We start from the raw sequence: 16165 nt of genomic DNA on the forward strand, positions 1-16165 counted from the left end.
GTAGAACTCCTTCTGTCTAGATAGGGTAAGGCTGGGACACCCCTCTGACGGCTGTTTTCTACGATTGTCACAAACCAAATTTTGCAGCCATGTCCTTTTATGATGAAGTTCCCTCAAAGAATAACTTGCTCGCTTTAATCACGTTTTCTCCGAGATTTATGGCTTGATGCTTATTCACTGGTGGAGCTTCTCCACGTGAAATGTCAGTAAGCCCGTTATAAATTGCTCCTGGCATTCCTGCTCTATCTTTTACTTGGCCAGGAGTATTTCTACCTGAAAGTGATAAATTCCTGCTATAACTACTTCATGTGCTCCAGTAATTACGCTGTAGAGGGATGGTGGGGGCTGCGTCTCTGTGCAGGTACCACCTAAAAAACATCAAGCTGCAAAAGTGGGAGATTGGGCTGTGGCTGGGGTGCTGCAAGACCCACAGACTGAGGGAAAAACCACCCTGGAAATCTGAAATAACTGACTGGTGAGGTATCTCTGCCTGATATTTATATTTATGCTGTGTTAGACATGTGAAAAACGCCAATCACTTGTTTTTAAAATTTTAAAAGTTTAATAGTAATAAAATGGTTATAAAAATAGTAATATAATTAGAGTAATAATAAGTTGGACAATTTGAATTAGGACAATATGAGACAATAGAAACAAAGATTTACAGTTAAGAGACAGTCCGGGTACCTTTTTCTGGGCAGCATAAGCCCGAAAAAGGACCCACGTTAACAGAGGATTAACCCTTAAAAGCAATAACCTGTTGCATATTCATACACCTTGTACATGATGCATAAATTCCATTCAAACACAGGACTCTCTCTGTGCAGTGTCAACTTCCTCCTCTTAATTCTGATGGTGTCTTCATACATGAGCGAGGCAGGAAGAAGTTTGTTTCTCCTGATAATGGGGCAATAAATTGTTTTTCTCTGAAAGATTTAGGTGTCCTGTGGCTGCTATCTCGCTGCAAGTCCTGTCTTTAAAAAAAGTATCCTACATAGCATAGTTTCTATTTTAACATTTTGTTATCACCTAAAACTATATTTAACACAATACTTAAGAAAATTAATACAGCATAACTTTCTAACAAAACACATATAATATCCATTTTAATATTTGCAGAAAGCCAATCATAAAATACACATTTTTCACAGACATATTTGTTATAGATACAGAGACACTGGGAAGACGTACATAGGAGCATCAGGTTTGGGTAGGAGCTCAATTTGGATGCTGTTGTGGTATCTAGATGGGCTGAGACCAACAGCATGAGGTTCAAGAAGGCCAAGTGTGTCCTGCACTTTGGCCAGGATAACCCCCTGCAGCTCCAGGCTGGGGCAGAGGGGCTGGAAAGCTGGGAAAGTGCCAGAGTCAGTGACTGAACATGAGCCCAGGTAGGCAAGAAGGCCAATGGCACCCGGGCTGTATCAGGAATAGTGCAGCCACGGGAGCAAGGAGATGATTCTTCCCCCGTGCTGGGCACTGGTGAGGCCACACCTCGGGTGTTGTGTCCAGCTCTGGGCACTTCAGGACACCACGGATGTCGAGGGGCTGGAGCAGGTCAGAAGGGCAGCGGAGCTGGGGAAGGGACTGGAGCACCGGGAGCAGCTGAGGGAGCTGGGAAGGGGCTCAGTCTGAGGCAAAGGAGGCTCAGGGGGGCCCTTGTGGCTCTGCACAGGTCCCGACAGGAGGGGACAGCCGGGGAGTCAGGCTGTGCCCCCAGGTGTGAAAAATGTGTATTTTATGATTGGCTTTTCGCAAATATTAAAATGAATATTATATGTGTTGTGTTAGAAAGTGATGCTGTATTAATTATCTTAGTAGCGTGTTAAATATAGTTTTAGGTTATAACAAAATGTTGAAATAGAAACTATGCTATGTAGGATACTTTTTTTTGAAAGAAAGGACTCGCACTGAGATAGCAGCCACAGGACATCTGAATCTTTCAGAGAAAGAGAATTTATTGCCCCATTATCAGAAGAAACGAACTTCTTCCCGCCTCGCTCAGCCATGAAGACTCTGTTAGACTTAAGAGGCAGAAGTTGACACTGCCCAGACAGAATCCTGTGTTTGAATGGAATTTATGCATCATGTACAAGGTGTATGCATATGCAACAGGCTGTTGCTTTTAAGGGTTAATCCTCTGTTAACGTGGGTCCTTTTTCGGGCTTATGCTGCCCAGAAAAAAGTACCCGGACATCTGCAACTCTTTGTTTTTATTGTCTCCTATTGTCCTAATTCAAATTGTTCAAATTATTATTACTCTAATTGTATTACTATTTTTATAACCACTTTATTACTATTAAACTTTTAAAATTTTAAAAACAAGTGATTGGCATTTTTCACACAGGGAACGGGGATGGGACATGAGGAAATGGCTTCGAGCTGCTTGAACTTGTATCGTCATTTGCCACTAAAGTTCGGAAGTTCAGACGCTCTGGGTTCTGCAATAGACTTAGAGACTTGTGCGGAGGCATTTCTGCCATTACCCTAAAGTTCAGAACTTTAAACTGTAACAAGCTCCCGCAGTTTGATGATCGTAGAGACAAAAAGACTGTCATGACTGTCGAGCTATTCTTTCAGACCTAGTCGTTCCTGAAGACATTAACAGCCTATTTTCTCTAATTACTGCAGACTCCCACCCATGGGGTCGCAGGTGAAAACATTAACACCCAATTTTCCTGCCACACCCTGACTGACCCCGTGCTCCTGGCTCTCCACCCCGAGTTTCGCCCTGCCCGCCATTTCCCCGGCGCTCCCCTCACGGGCGGCCCCGCCTCGCTCCCGGCGCGCGGGAAACGCTGAGGGCGGGCAGCGCGCGCGCGGCCCCCGCGCCTGCGCAGAAGGGGCGGGCGGGGGATTCGGAGCGGCGGCGGGAAACGCTGAGGGAAGGAAGGGCTCAGGTCGGAGCTGATGAGGGAACCGCTGTGAGGGAAGCGATGAGGGAGGCGCTGCGCGGACGCTCGGGCAACCAGCCGGCCCCAGGCAGCCCCCTCCGCCCTGCTGCCCCCTCCATGGCGCCGCCCGGGCACACCTGGTCCCACACCCGCGCCGCGCTGGGGCGGCTGGAGAAGTTACTGAGCTGCTCCCGCTGGTAATGGATGCCCTTCTTCCCCCTTCCCCCCCACCCTGTCTTCCTCCACGGCCCCTGCCGTGTGTGTTAAAAGTGCCGCGTTTCTCCTTGCTTTGCCCACAGCGCCGGTGTCCTGCGGGAGCCCGTGTCCCTGGGGCAGTGCGAACACGTCTTCTGCCTGTAAGTACCGGGGCCCGCCGCCGTGCTGTGGAGAAAGGACGGGGAGCGGGCGCCGCTGGGGCCTGCTGCTGCTCCCGGGGAGCTGAGGGGGAGAGGAGAGCGGCAGCTGCTGTTCCCCTGCGGGTCCCATGCCGGAGTGCTGGTTTAGGCTTCAGGATGCTGGCCAGGTGTGAAGGGAGTTTTCAGTGTGGTGGAGGGAATTGTCCCCTTGTAGTGAGGTAAAAATCCAAAACAACCTGCAGTTCGCATCACCCTCAACTCCTATCTCTTTCTCCTCACATTAAGAAAAAGAGCAGCTTGGGAAGGTGTTTCCTGTTTCCGAGGGGTTTTCCTCTGCCCCTGAGGGCTGGGTGGTGCTTGTTGTTGGTTTGGCCTTCTACCAAGACTTTGCTCCTTCAGTTCTGCCGCTGTTCTCACACGCATCCAAACGCGGTGGCATAGGCAGGCTTACCTCTGCTTAGAGTTGGTCAAATAATCTGAGTGCTTCAAAAAACTGAACTTAACTTAAAGTTAACTTTTAACTTAAACTGACTTTAATTAGAAGCGTTCTGCGAGCAAAGCGCTTCTGAGGTGGTGGTGGTTGCGTCGCCCGTCGTGGGACAACTCACTGCATTGTCAATACAGGCAGAGGCTGAAATGTTTGTGTCCCACAGCCGCCTTTGGGTGAGGTGGGGGAACCTTCTGGCCATCTTTGGGTGAGGTTGGAGAACCTTTTTGTGTGTCACTGCTCTTCATGGCATGCACGTGCAAGCACCGGGAGTTAAAAGGTCTGCTGTGTATCTTAATGAGTCTCTCTGCACAGCGCAGGTGTAAGCAGTCTGATAAAACCCTACCTTTGTTAGGGTGAAGAAGAAAGATACTGTCTAACCTCTACTTGTAAACCTGCTGATACTCAGCTTTATATCCTGTTATAGTCAGTATGTCAGTAAAAGCTGAAGAAACCCTCTCTCCCTCATGGATGTGTGTCCACTCTCTATCTTCAGCTCCACTTTTGTAATAGGAGTTTTCAGTGTTGAAGGCCTGAAAGGTAAAATACATGTAAAATATTTACTGGCTTTTTAAGGAGTAACTGATTATGGGACAGGTGCCCTCAGCATCTCTTCCCCCAGTATGCATGTACTAAAAGGCACACAGGTGATTTATTTCTCTCCACACACGTGTTCTTTCCCAGCTGATAGTGGCCACTAATTGCTGTAGAAGGTTCTTGAAGAGGGAGGGACCTTTTACAAGGGCACATAGGGACAGGATTAAGGGAATGGCTGCACGCTGAAAGAGAGCAGGTTTAGTTTGGATATTGGGAAGAAATTCTTCCCTTTGAGGGCAGAGAGGCACAGGGTGCCCAGAGAAGCTGTGGCTGCCCCCGGATCCCTGGGAAGTGTCCAAGGCCAGGCTGGACAGGGCTTGGAGCAGCCTGGGATAGTGGAAAGTCCCTGCCCATGGCAGGAGGTGGAATGAGATGGGCTTTAAGGTCCCTCCCAGCTGGAACCATTCTATGATTCTGCTGTTTGAAGGAATTATTTAAATTATTTATTTCATTGATATGATCTGCCTGCAGATCATTTTGTAAAATAACCCCCAGAAACTTGTAAAAAATTTTTATAAACATGAACATGTGGTTCAATAAATGTAATTGTTCAGCTGTTGGGCATCTAAGGCCTTGTGGTTTTATTTTGGATAACCCATGTGTATTCTAGGTGATAGATTTAAATCACCCACTGTTCATTAAAGTTTTGTGGGGTTTTTCAAGAAGAATTTTCCAAACATCAGGAGAACAATGCAGTTTGTATTGATGAGGCTGGAAAAATCAGCTAACGGGAGTTTTAAGCATTCATTAGCAGCTATTTCTTGCTCCAGAAAAAGGAGTTTATTTACTATTATCTGAGTTATTGTTGTGCCTGATCTTTTTGCTCTTGTATGCCTGACCTTTTAGCAGCAATTCCATCTGTCCTTTGATGACTGAGTCTTGGGCAGTGGCTGTTTTTTAAAATAAACCTAAGGAAATTCAGATTAATTTCTTTAGAAGCAAACTAGGTATTTTCAATAATAGTTACAGCTACTATGAACTATTCTCAAAACTAAATTACATAAAACCACAACATGTGTATTTGCCACACCTTTATAATCCCTCCAGTATGTCCAGGTTGCTGCTATTTCAGTTACAACTCAGCTGTTTGCCTGCATATTGTCCATTGATGTTTGACTATTGAAAGACAAATTTCCATTTGTAACCCTGGAGTAAAAATGAGTTAAATTCTATTGTAGCTGCAACTTTTAAAGAAGCACTCTCAAGTCTGCCTTTAGTTTTGTGACATTTACGCGATGTTAGGTTTACGTTCTGTTAAATGGAGGTTCTGTTACATTGAAGTTCTGCCGGGTTTAGGTTCTGTTAAGATTAATTTCTGTCAAGTTTGAGTCTTGAGAGCTGATTCTGGTTCACTGCTGAGGACAGGCTCTTTTTGTTTATTAACACACCTGGGGAGGATTGGGATGAATGGTTGGAGCTGGCTCCTGGAATCTGGAGTGGAAGATCTGAAAGGAACGTGCTGCAGTACTCAGGTCACACCTAAAACACCCGGTTCTCCCTCACCATGGGTTTGTCATGGACAGGGGAGTTTATCAAGAGCAGTTTCTGCAGTTTTGGTGGGGTAGCTGTGCTAGGTTCCCTGCAGTCATTACCAGCTGACTACAAAACCCCAACCAAACAGGTGATTAAGAGATGTTGTGGTATGAAGGTCATTCTGCATTTCCTTTGCAGTGCCATTTACAGGGGTGGGAAGCCTGAGGCCAGCTTCCCTAGAGAAGGACACCTGTTTGGCCCTTCCCTTTGCTCCCAAGGCATTTGTCAGATATCACCTAGGATATGTTGGAGCCAAGAGCTGTGCTTCAGTCTGCCAAACACAGCAGTGCCTCAGCCACAAGGGCCTCTCCCTGTTTAAAGCACAAAACACACCTAACAGCAATTTTTCCATGAGTAATGGTCAGGTAACTTACACCATTCAAATTGATTCAGTTTTGGTTGTGTGGAACTGTAACCTCTATTTAATAGGATAGATGGGAGGTGAGATGTAAGTGGCCCTTGAATGTTGCAGTTCAGGTGACAAATCATAAGGTCTTCTCACTGGCCTAATCAAAGAATAAAAGATTTTAGGCTGATTTGGGGAGAGTAGTATTAGTGAGTAAATCTGTGTCCCCACCTATCCCACCGTGATCATCTGATATAAATGCTGTGAAAGAGAGCAGTGATAAGATACTCTGAGCACCTGGAGATCCTCGTGGGACTTCATACAGAGAAATGTTCACACAGGTGAAAGTTCTTCACAGCAAGCAAGTCCCTCACCTCCCATCGATGCTATTTACATTAAGTTCTGCCTTGAACTTAACGTATGGAAAGAGAAACATGTTTGGGTTTGGAGAAATTGCTTCACCAAGAAGAATTTGCTTCACCAAGCAAATTTTAACTAGGAGAAAGTGGAAATTTTAGTTTACTATGGGTTGGCTTTTTGGCACTTGTTTAAAAATGGAAGGCTGCAGAATAGCAGGTGTAAAAGAATTTGTAGTTTTAACAGTGAAGCCTAAATGTTACCTGGAGTCAAACAGCAGTGGAGCATTTGAAAATTTGGGTCAGCTTGTGAGGCACTGTGTTTTTCATGATTGTCCTGACAAGGCTTGGGAAGTGGGTTGCTTAATTTTCTGTTTAGCTTGTCACTTGCCATGATAAATATGTGCTGTGTTTGTGACTACAGTGCCAAATAAGAGGTTGTGGCTGGGCTGTGAAACGGTTGATGGTGCTGCAGTGGATAACTTCCTCTGGATGATGGTGTTCCCTCTGCCTTGCAGGTCCTGTGTGGGTGACTGTGTTGGCACCGAGTGCCCCGTGTGCCACATGCCAGCCTGGGTGCAGGACGCACAGATCAACCGGCAGCTGGATAACATGATCCAGCTCTGCAGCAAGCTGCGGCAGCTCCTGAGCACCGACACCTCCGGTGAGACTCGCCCCCTGGCGGCTGCAGAGTCCAGGCCACCCCGTTTCACTTCCCGGCAAATGAGCCTTGCAGCCTTGCTTCAAATTCCAAGAGGCTGTTCCAAATCATGTTTGGAAAATGTGATTTGAAGAGAGCTGTCGGTGTGGATTGCTCGCTCTTTGAATCTGTTTTACTGAGCAATCCGCGTGAGCGGGTTAGTCCATAATTCATTAGAATCCGTTTGCCAGAATTAGACAAAAGTGGGAGAGGTTGCTGAGTCACGTGGCACAAAGCAGGGGCACAGGTTGTCATATCCTAGGGGAGCCCCAGAGTGTAAAGTTCCCCTATGAAAGAATTAATGCATGTCTTCTCCTGCCTCTGGCTTTCTGTGCACTGACTGAGTCGTGCCTGCTGTCCCAGTCATTTTCAGTTCAGGTTTTTGCACGTGGGAAAAATGATCGATGTTCTTTGCCTAAAAAGGGGGAAGAAGCAAGTCTTAACTCATTTGTTTTCTGGTCCCTAACAATCAGCTAATCTGCTGCAGTGAAGTTTTGTCCTTGCTGACTGCTAGGAGATTGCAGAGAACGTACTCTGGGGATGAATCTCTATGAAATTTTAGGTTGTTTGTCAAAGTGGGAAAAAGTGTAGTGAAATCAACATAGGTGATTGTGTGTTTCTTCTGCAAGCTCACAGAGGAGCATTTATGTAATACCAAGTTTTAGAAAACATTAATTTAGTTGTCAGATACAGAATAGGTAATTCTTCCTTCATTGTTGCTTCCTAATATGTTTGTCTAAGTTAAAGATTCCTTTTCTACGTGCAATCCCATCAGCACCTTCACTCATTTATGGAATATCTCTTTATTGACACCAAAATGGATTTTAAGTGATGAGGCTGGAAGCCTGTGTCCAGGTGTAAAGGAATACATTTTATATAGGTATAAAATCCTATGGTGATTAAATCTTCTGGAGCATAGAAAACAGATGATGGCTTAAATAGGATTTCAGGGAAACATTTTAAGTGATGAAGGCTTTTAAAAGCACACTTGGAAGAGAATCATTCTGTGAGGAACTGTTTGTGATGCTATAAATAAAGCATTTAAAATACAACATGGTAGCATTATTGATACTGTTTAGATGTTTTAGAGAGCTCTTAGAGATGGATTAACTCTTAAAAATTGGTCTGTTTAACTGTACTAAAAATTGAATAGTACATTTAATCCTATAGATCTTCTAAAATGAAGTGTGTGTGGTGTGGCTAGGCCACAGAACAAAATGAGGTTCTTTTTATCATCATCCCTTGTTCTGACTTAAAAGCAGACACAAAATAGAAGTTTACAAGAGTGTCTTATATGACATGATATGGGAGATGCCTTTCTGTCACTTGTAATCTTTGCAGTGTGCTAAGGATCAGCACAGTGGCCTTTTGGATGTGTGATACTGAGCTTAGGAGCAAATCCTCCCCAGCTGGTAATAGTTCACTGTCAGGAATGGCTTCAATTCCTAAGTAAATCAGCACACCTCTAAGAACAACCAATTACATACTGGAGAAAAAAAAAATATATATGGTTGAAAATCAGAGGATATTGTAGCTTTAGAGATTTTTGAGAGCAAATTCTTCAGGATGTTTTGTCCCTCTTCTCCAGCAAGTCCCTCACCTCCCATTGATGCTGGGAGTTACATTAAGTTCTGCCTTGAACTTAATGTATGGAAAGAGAAACATGTTTGGGTTTGGAGAATCATGGGTTCTCTTCTCTTGTTAAGGACTTGCTTTCATGTCCTTACAGCACTGCACTTCTGTCAACAATATTTCTTCTCTTTTGTGTTAGAAGGTCAGAAATTGTACTTCATGTTCCAGTAAAGGAAGTACACCGAAAAATCAATCTTGCAGTGCAGGAAAGGAAGAGAAGCAGTTGAAAAGAAGAATATTTCCATACATTTGTTTTATGTCCCTTTTGCATATTTGCTTGTTTTGAGACAGTTGTGGCTTCTCTTGAATCTTGTTGGAGATCCTTGTTGACACTGAAATTTCTAAGTGCATCCTACTAGTAATTTTTTTTGTCTCTGACAGAGCTAGTGCATGCAGTAAGTTGTGTGTTTTTCTTTTAAAAAATGCCATGGAACTGCTGTGACTGAAAAAGATAGGGTTAAGCTCACACTGAATATTTCAAATACAAAAATCTCTACCCTGAGGTTCCACAGTAGACGTGAGAGGGATCTTACTTTGTATTCCATTGGGACAAAAATAGCTTCTGCCAAGCAGCATGTGCTTTGTAAGGAGCAGCAGCAAATAATTCAGGAAGGACTGCACAAAACAGCTAATACTTCCCTTTTAAATTAGAGGGAAACACAGCCAATGACACTCCTGGGGTGACTGAAGATGAATTGACAAACAAACCTGAAACTGGCTGCAAAATGCAAATTATAAGTGGAAAATTCAAGCTATAGGTAGGAAATGCTGAGCCTCCAAATTAATTCACTTGTTGGAGGTTTTCTATGCTTAGTCCATGGAGAGGTGCCTGACGTTCTGGCTGCCCTGTGCTGTACCTTCCCAAGGGTAAAGGGAAGCTGCCTGGCAGGCCCCACAGGGAGGATGTCTGCACTCTAACCCTTTAGCTCTGGTGGTGCAGAGCCCAAGGCATCTTGGGAACAGTTGACATTGCTGGGATGAGGGGCTTCGTGGGTGGGTAATTCCTGAGCACCTGTGGAACCATGGGCATAGTGCACATAAAGCACTTGATTTGTTGATTTACAGTAATGATTTTGAAAGAGAAATTCTAAAGAATTTTCTGTGTAATGTTCTTTAAAAAGAAGGGATTGTTTTAAATTTTCTGAACCATCACCAAGCATTTATAGTTGATTTTACCTTGTTCTTTGTAGCAATCAGCTTCACTCTTATACATCAAACAGAAAGCCTTCCCCCCTCTTTTCCTGCAGAGCTACACCTTGCAGGAGTTGGTGCAAGCTTCCCAAGCTGGTGCTGCTGCTGGTGGACAGTCAGTGAGATCAAGCAGCCTTTATAGTATCATGAGTCTGTTTCACATTTACTGGGTGTGGAACTCCTGTTGTAACAGATTACATTGCATTTCATGGCTGCTGTGACATTTTTCATGACATCTAAAGATTAAGTTTTGAATTGCTGGAATTTCTCCCTTTCCCCTTTGGTGTTGAATACTTAACTTGTAAAATAATCACTCTTCAGTGAAGGCACTAATGTTGCACAGATGGTACCAAAGCTCTTCCCTTTGATTTTTAATAAGGGACTAGTTTGTCAAAGAGATTTCTCAACTTCTCTTCTGAAACCCATAATAGAGAATAATTTGAAAGGCACACAATGTGCATCATTATATTCCTTTGATGCAGATTAATGATAGCTAAACCACATTTTTCTAATTGCTCTTTTTTCCCCCCTGCACCAGCCTGCTATTGCACTGCAGCAGAACTTGGAGCTCTAGTTGCAAGGCACTGACCATCTCCTGGTATTTTTGTGTACTCTCAACCCTTTTAACACTTAAGAAATACAACTCTATTAAATGTCAGCATCGAGAATCTTGTGCTTATTATGTGCAAATAACTCTAAATTAGAAATAATTCTGTTGCCACATTGTGTATCTGAATGTTACATTTAATAGGTAATGGAGACTAAATTTACTGCATTTATTATAGGCTGATTCTAATACTGGTATTGTGGATGCTCTTTATGCTATTGCAGATGCTTAAAATCTAGAATTAGTAAGGAATGCTCTACTGATTGACCTTGTCTAAATGCCTCTCTGAAAATTTTTTTAGGACACTTATGTATTAAAAAGACAATTAAATCAAAATCATAATAGTAATTTTTTTCAGTACTGTTGAGATCCAAGCTCTGGCTTCAAACTCTGAGACAGCAGAGAATTCATTGGGATTGATTTTATTGTGAGCAATTTTCTCTGAAGGTACTTTAACTGACTGAACTTAGCTACCAGATAATACCCTCTTTATATAAATTAACATTTACTTATTAAATCATAACAACTTCCTTTCAGCTTCTTGGCTCTGCATCTCCCCTCTTTATTTCTCTCTCTCACAGCTCTGGGTCCATCAGAAGATTCTATTTTCAGGGAAGTAGATTGGCCATTTGTCCAAGTTGCTTGGGCTCCCTACCCTGTACACTTTGGAAATGGAGGAAGGGGTAGCAGAAAATGCAGTTTCCTGCCCTGGGTGTGCAAGGCTGGCCTCTGGATGCAGTGGATCTCCTTGTCAGGATATGGGCATCTTTTAATCATGTCCCCTGAGTGCCTCCCTGGTCTAGAACATGCAGCATACTCCATTACACCTCAGGTCATTGCAGGTGAGGAAGAGCACTCCTTGGGAAGTATTTATTTAGCATATTATTACATTTCCAGCAGGTTTTTAGTAACCTGCCTAGTAAATCCCTGCTGAGCACCCAGCAATGAGCAGATCAGTTCAGGAAGCCTCGTGGTGGATTTTCCACAGGCTTTCCTGCTACCAGAAGTGGTACAGCCAGTGTAAATGCTTCATTGTGTTCTGCTGCTTTAGATCATACTTCTGAAGGACAGTGCCTTTGATTGAATTTGTCACTTGGACTTTAAAGTCTTGCTGTGCTATACACATCAAAAAGAATTCTGGCCATCATAAAATTGTTGCACAAATTACTTCTGCAAGCTGATTTTATTATTTCTCTTTACTTGGGGATGACTGATACTTTGAGCAAGATAAATATTTGACAAGGGGATCTGCTAGTTTGTGTAAACACTGGCAAGATGAGAAAATAGTAACTTGTGGTTTATATTTTGCATCTGTTTGCAATCAAGCTCTTCCTTTTTTTAGATGTTATTGTAGGAATGAGATGGGATATGTTCTCAAGGCTAGCTAGTTCTGAGATTTCAGTCTCAATTTCAGTGCACCAAGCCCAGCCTCAGAGGAAAACCAAATAGCTGCAGTTCTGTACTTGATGATTATCTTTAGGTGCCTAAATGATTGATTAACTAGCCTCCAGCTGTATTCTTAATGACACTTTTGGTCTGATGCCTTACAAATTCCTCTAGCTGAATCTAACATGTAACAGATTTAATTCCAGGGGTAAGTAAGGTAATTGATATCAAGATGAAAGAAACATTGAACTTTGCAATATTGCTTTAAAAGACAACTGGGAATGCCTGTTTTAGTGTTGAATTACTAGCTGCACAGTTCTCTTTTAAGTGGAGTTTCTAAAGCACTTTTTTTGTGACTAAGGGATTGGAACCAGTGTGTTTGTTGCTGTGAGTTTATCCCAGCTTGCTCTGAAAAACTGGCTGTAGTTACTAACACCAAAAATAGAAGGTGTGGAGATAATAAATTAGCCAGAGAAACTTAATGCACTGAAGTGAAAGTGATAGATGGTTGCAGTGAGTGTCTGTCACTTCTAATAATTGAAACTTTATATGGCTTTTTTTAAGAATACTTAAAGCCCTCCCCTCCCTTCTAATCCTGGTCTTAGTGCTGCTTTAAAACAAAATTCATATTGGTTTTGTGTTTGATTGTTATAAATCACCGAGACTTTTGTGAGTGGTAGTCCCTGAAGTTTGAGGCAACAGGAAGAATGAGTTGTGCATTCACTTCGGAGGACTTGTCCAAATAACCTAAAATAACTCCAGTTCAGAATGAAGGAATTGGTAAAAAATCTGCTGTGGTTCTTTAGTGTCAAAAAACCTGTGAAATTAAATTAGTGTCTAACTTTGAGGTGACTTTATAGTCCTTAATTTATTCTTAGGCCATTGAAGACAGTATTTATGTGCTCAGTCCTTGTTCTCAGCTGTTATTTCATGTGCTGGGAGTACAGGATATTCCTGCATCATCCTGGCCATTGATTTGTAATGTGCTGTACAGTGTGATTTATAAAATTGCTCCACTGCATGTTTTTAAAGAAGTGTTTGAGATCATCAAAATGCTTAGCTTCCTTGAAGTTATTTACTTCCCAGGGGTAAAGGATCAAATGACAGGACACAATTGCTTACAGATTTTCTATATATATTCCTCTGGTTCATCTGCTATATCTGTGGAATCAGTCAAAATTTTTCAGGAATGTTTGACATTTTTATAAGGATATTGTTTTTGCTTGCTTACAGCTATTTTTCCTTTCCATCTTCAGATGAACTGTAATACCTGTTTAGAAAATTGTTTCTTTGCACTTTTGTGTATGCACATGCCTCTTTGTTAACCCTATTTCCAAGGAAAACTCAGTGAGAAAACCAACTTCTGTCCTTCTCTGACCTGGTCAGAACTCTGCTGTGCTGTGAACCCAGACTACTGAAGGAACTTCTCTGCCAGGATGCTCACTTGCCTGATGGATAGCTGTCACTGCTCTGGGATTGCTGAGCTCCAGAGTGCCATGTGGCTGGCCAGGGCTTTTAAAGTCACTCTATGTGCCTTCTCAGAGGGGTCACCTTGCCAGGGCTTTTAAAGTCACTCTATGTGTCTTAGAAGGGTGACCTTGCCAGGGCTTTTAAAGTCACTCTATGTGTCCTAAAAGGGTGACCTTGCCAGGGCTTTTAAAGTCACTGTATGTGTCCTAAAAGGATGACCTTGCCAGGGCTTTTAAAGTCACTCTATGTGCCTTCTCAGAAGGGTCACCTTGCCAAGGTTTTTAAAGTCACCACCTCTGCCTTCTCAGAAGGGTCACCTTGCCAGGGCTTTTGAAGTCACCACCTGTGCCTTCTCAGAAGGGCCACCTTGCCAGGGCTTTTAAAGTCACTCTATGTGTCCTAAAAGGGTGACCTTGCCAGGGCTTTTAAAGTCACCACCTGTGCCTTCTCAGAAGAAATGAAGGTGCTCATAGATTGTATTTAGTAACACTTCATCGATTCCTGCAGTTGTTGTTTATGATTTTTTTTGCTTTGTGAGGTTCTGAAGAGTACTCCATAATTATTTTTCCCCTTTCCTCATGCACTTAGATTCAGCAGAGGATACATCCACACCACCTGAGTCAGAGTTGGAAAAGAAGAGCAAGAAGGAGCAGATAAAAATGTGGTTCAGCCCAAGAAGCAGGAAGATTCGATGTGTTGTGAGCAGGAATCAGGCTGACACTAAAAGCAATGACCTTGGTCAAGACACATCTTCAGTTTATGATTTCTTCCCTTCCCCTCCTCATGAAAAGCCCTCTAAGCCAACAAAAAGACCAACTCGGAGACAGATTAAGAAGATGAAGAAGAAACATCTAGCAGACATTAACAAAGTGTGGAGCTTAGAGAAACCTGAGCAGCAAAAAGCTGAGAAGGCTCCCAAGGACAAGTGTGTGACCATCTGCAGTCAGCCAGTAGTGCTGTGCACTCAGGAAGCAGAGAGTCCTGAGGACAGACCTCAGCAGGAGTCTGTCAAGGAAGTTGACTCCAGCAGTAATAATAATACAGAGGATATGGAAGTTCTGCCCCAGGTAGAATCTCCAGAGAAGAAGGGTAACAGTGAGGCTGTGTGCTCTGCACGGGACAGCAAGGAAAACAACGGTGCTGCAGAGGCATTGCTGTCAATAGCCAGTGAAGTTACACCCTTGAAACGTGCAAGGGGGCACTCCAGACTTCAGGGGACTCCTCAGTCTAAAAGAGCAAGGAGAGGTGAGAGGGGCATTCCTGGGAAGGCAGGCAGGCAGGCTGATGGCTTAGAGGAGTCTCTGCAGGGCTCCCCCATCTCCCCAGCCACTGAACTGACACCAGTCCAGATTTCTTCCTCTGCACCCAAACTCACTGCCACTGGAATGAAGACAAGAAGATCTGCAGCCCTTCAAGCCATTAACAGTCCTTCACTTTCAGAATCTCCCTCTACCCCATCCACTTCCAAGAGTTGCAGCCAAGTAGCAACACCACTCAGTCCTTCTGTGGTGAAATCCCCTGGTGTCAACTCAATTGCCAGAAGAAATTACAAGGGAGAGACTTTGCTCCATGTTGCTTCCATCAAGGTAGGACCATTCATCTTCTAGTTCAGCTTTAGGCAGAGGTTTAAAAAGACAAGGTTGATTTAAAAATATTCTGGGAACCAGTTACTTCAGAACATCCTGTTTCAGGGAGGGAAATCTCATTCTAGGTTTATTGGGAAGTTTCCAACCTGATTCTCTGATTTCATAAAAAAATGACTCTTTGAATGATCAAAGATGGTTGTACTTGGAAACTCAAAGCATTACAGTGTCAGTTATACCTGTGATAGTTAGCTCAGCTTTAAGCAGAGGTTTAAAAATACAAGGTTGTTTTAAAAATATTCTGGGAACCAGTAACTTCAGAACATCCTATTTCAGGGAGGGAAATCTCATTTTGTGATCTTTTTCTTCTGGGTTTATTGGGAAATTTCTGACCTGATTCTCTGATTTCATGAAGAAATGACTGTTTGAATGATCAAAGATGGTTGTACTTGGAAACTCAAAGCATTACAGTGTCAGTTATACCTGTGATAGTTAGCTCAGCTTTAAGCAGAGGTTTAAAAAGACAAGATTGTTTTAAAAATATTCTGGAAACCAGTAACTTCAGAACATCCTATTTCAGGGAGGGAAATCTCATTTTGTGATCTTTTTCTTCTGCGTTTATTGGGAAGTTTCCGACCTGATTCTCTGATTGCATAAAGAAATGACTCTTTGAATGATCAAAGATGGTTGTACTTGGAAACTCAAAGCATTACAGTGTCAGTTATACCTGTGAGTTTTAGGAAGTGATAAGCATTTAAATGTTTTGGCCTTGCGTGGCAGGCAGCTGTCTCTGATTTGTCCCAAGGAGTTCAGGAAGTATTTCAGATCTCACTGAGTGACCTTGATCAGTTCAGTCTGAGCTGGTAGCTCAGCCAGGACAAGATCTGAGTTATGTACATGAAGATAACTCTGTGAAACATTGGTTAACATTATATAAGTGTTGAGATCCACCACCTGATGCAAGTGTGATTCCCTGTACTCTGAAGGGAAGGGACAGAGTTGGAGTGTTCTCAGTTTTATGTAAGCT

At 43.1% G+C, this 16165-nt stretch overlaps 1 protein-coding gene across 1 annotated transcript in view; it reads left to right on the forward strand.

The window, feature by feature from the left end:
• Positions 1 to 2936: 2936 nt before the first annotated feature.
• Positions 2937 to 16165, forward strand: part of BARD1 (BRCA1 associated RING domain 1) — a 43136-nt gene continuing 29907 nt past the window's right edge. Inside the window, exons 1-4 of the mRNA XM_066553721.1 lie at positions 2937 to 3091; positions 3194 to 3250; positions 7088 to 7233; positions 14144 to 15141. Coding sequence (XP_066409818.1) covers positions 2937 to 3091; positions 3194 to 3250; positions 7088 to 7233; positions 14144 to 15141 — 1356 coding nt within the window. The remainder of the gene's footprint in view (positions 3092 to 3193; positions 3251 to 7087; positions 7234 to 14143; positions 15142 to 16165) is intronic.

This window comes from Molothrus aeneus, chromosome 7 (assembly GCF_037042795.1).
Source record: "Molothrus aeneus isolate 106 chromosome 7, BPBGC_Maene_1.0, whole genome shotgun sequence".
NCBI lineage: Eukaryota > Metazoa > Chordata > Aves > Passeriformes > Icteridae > Molothrus > Molothrus aeneus.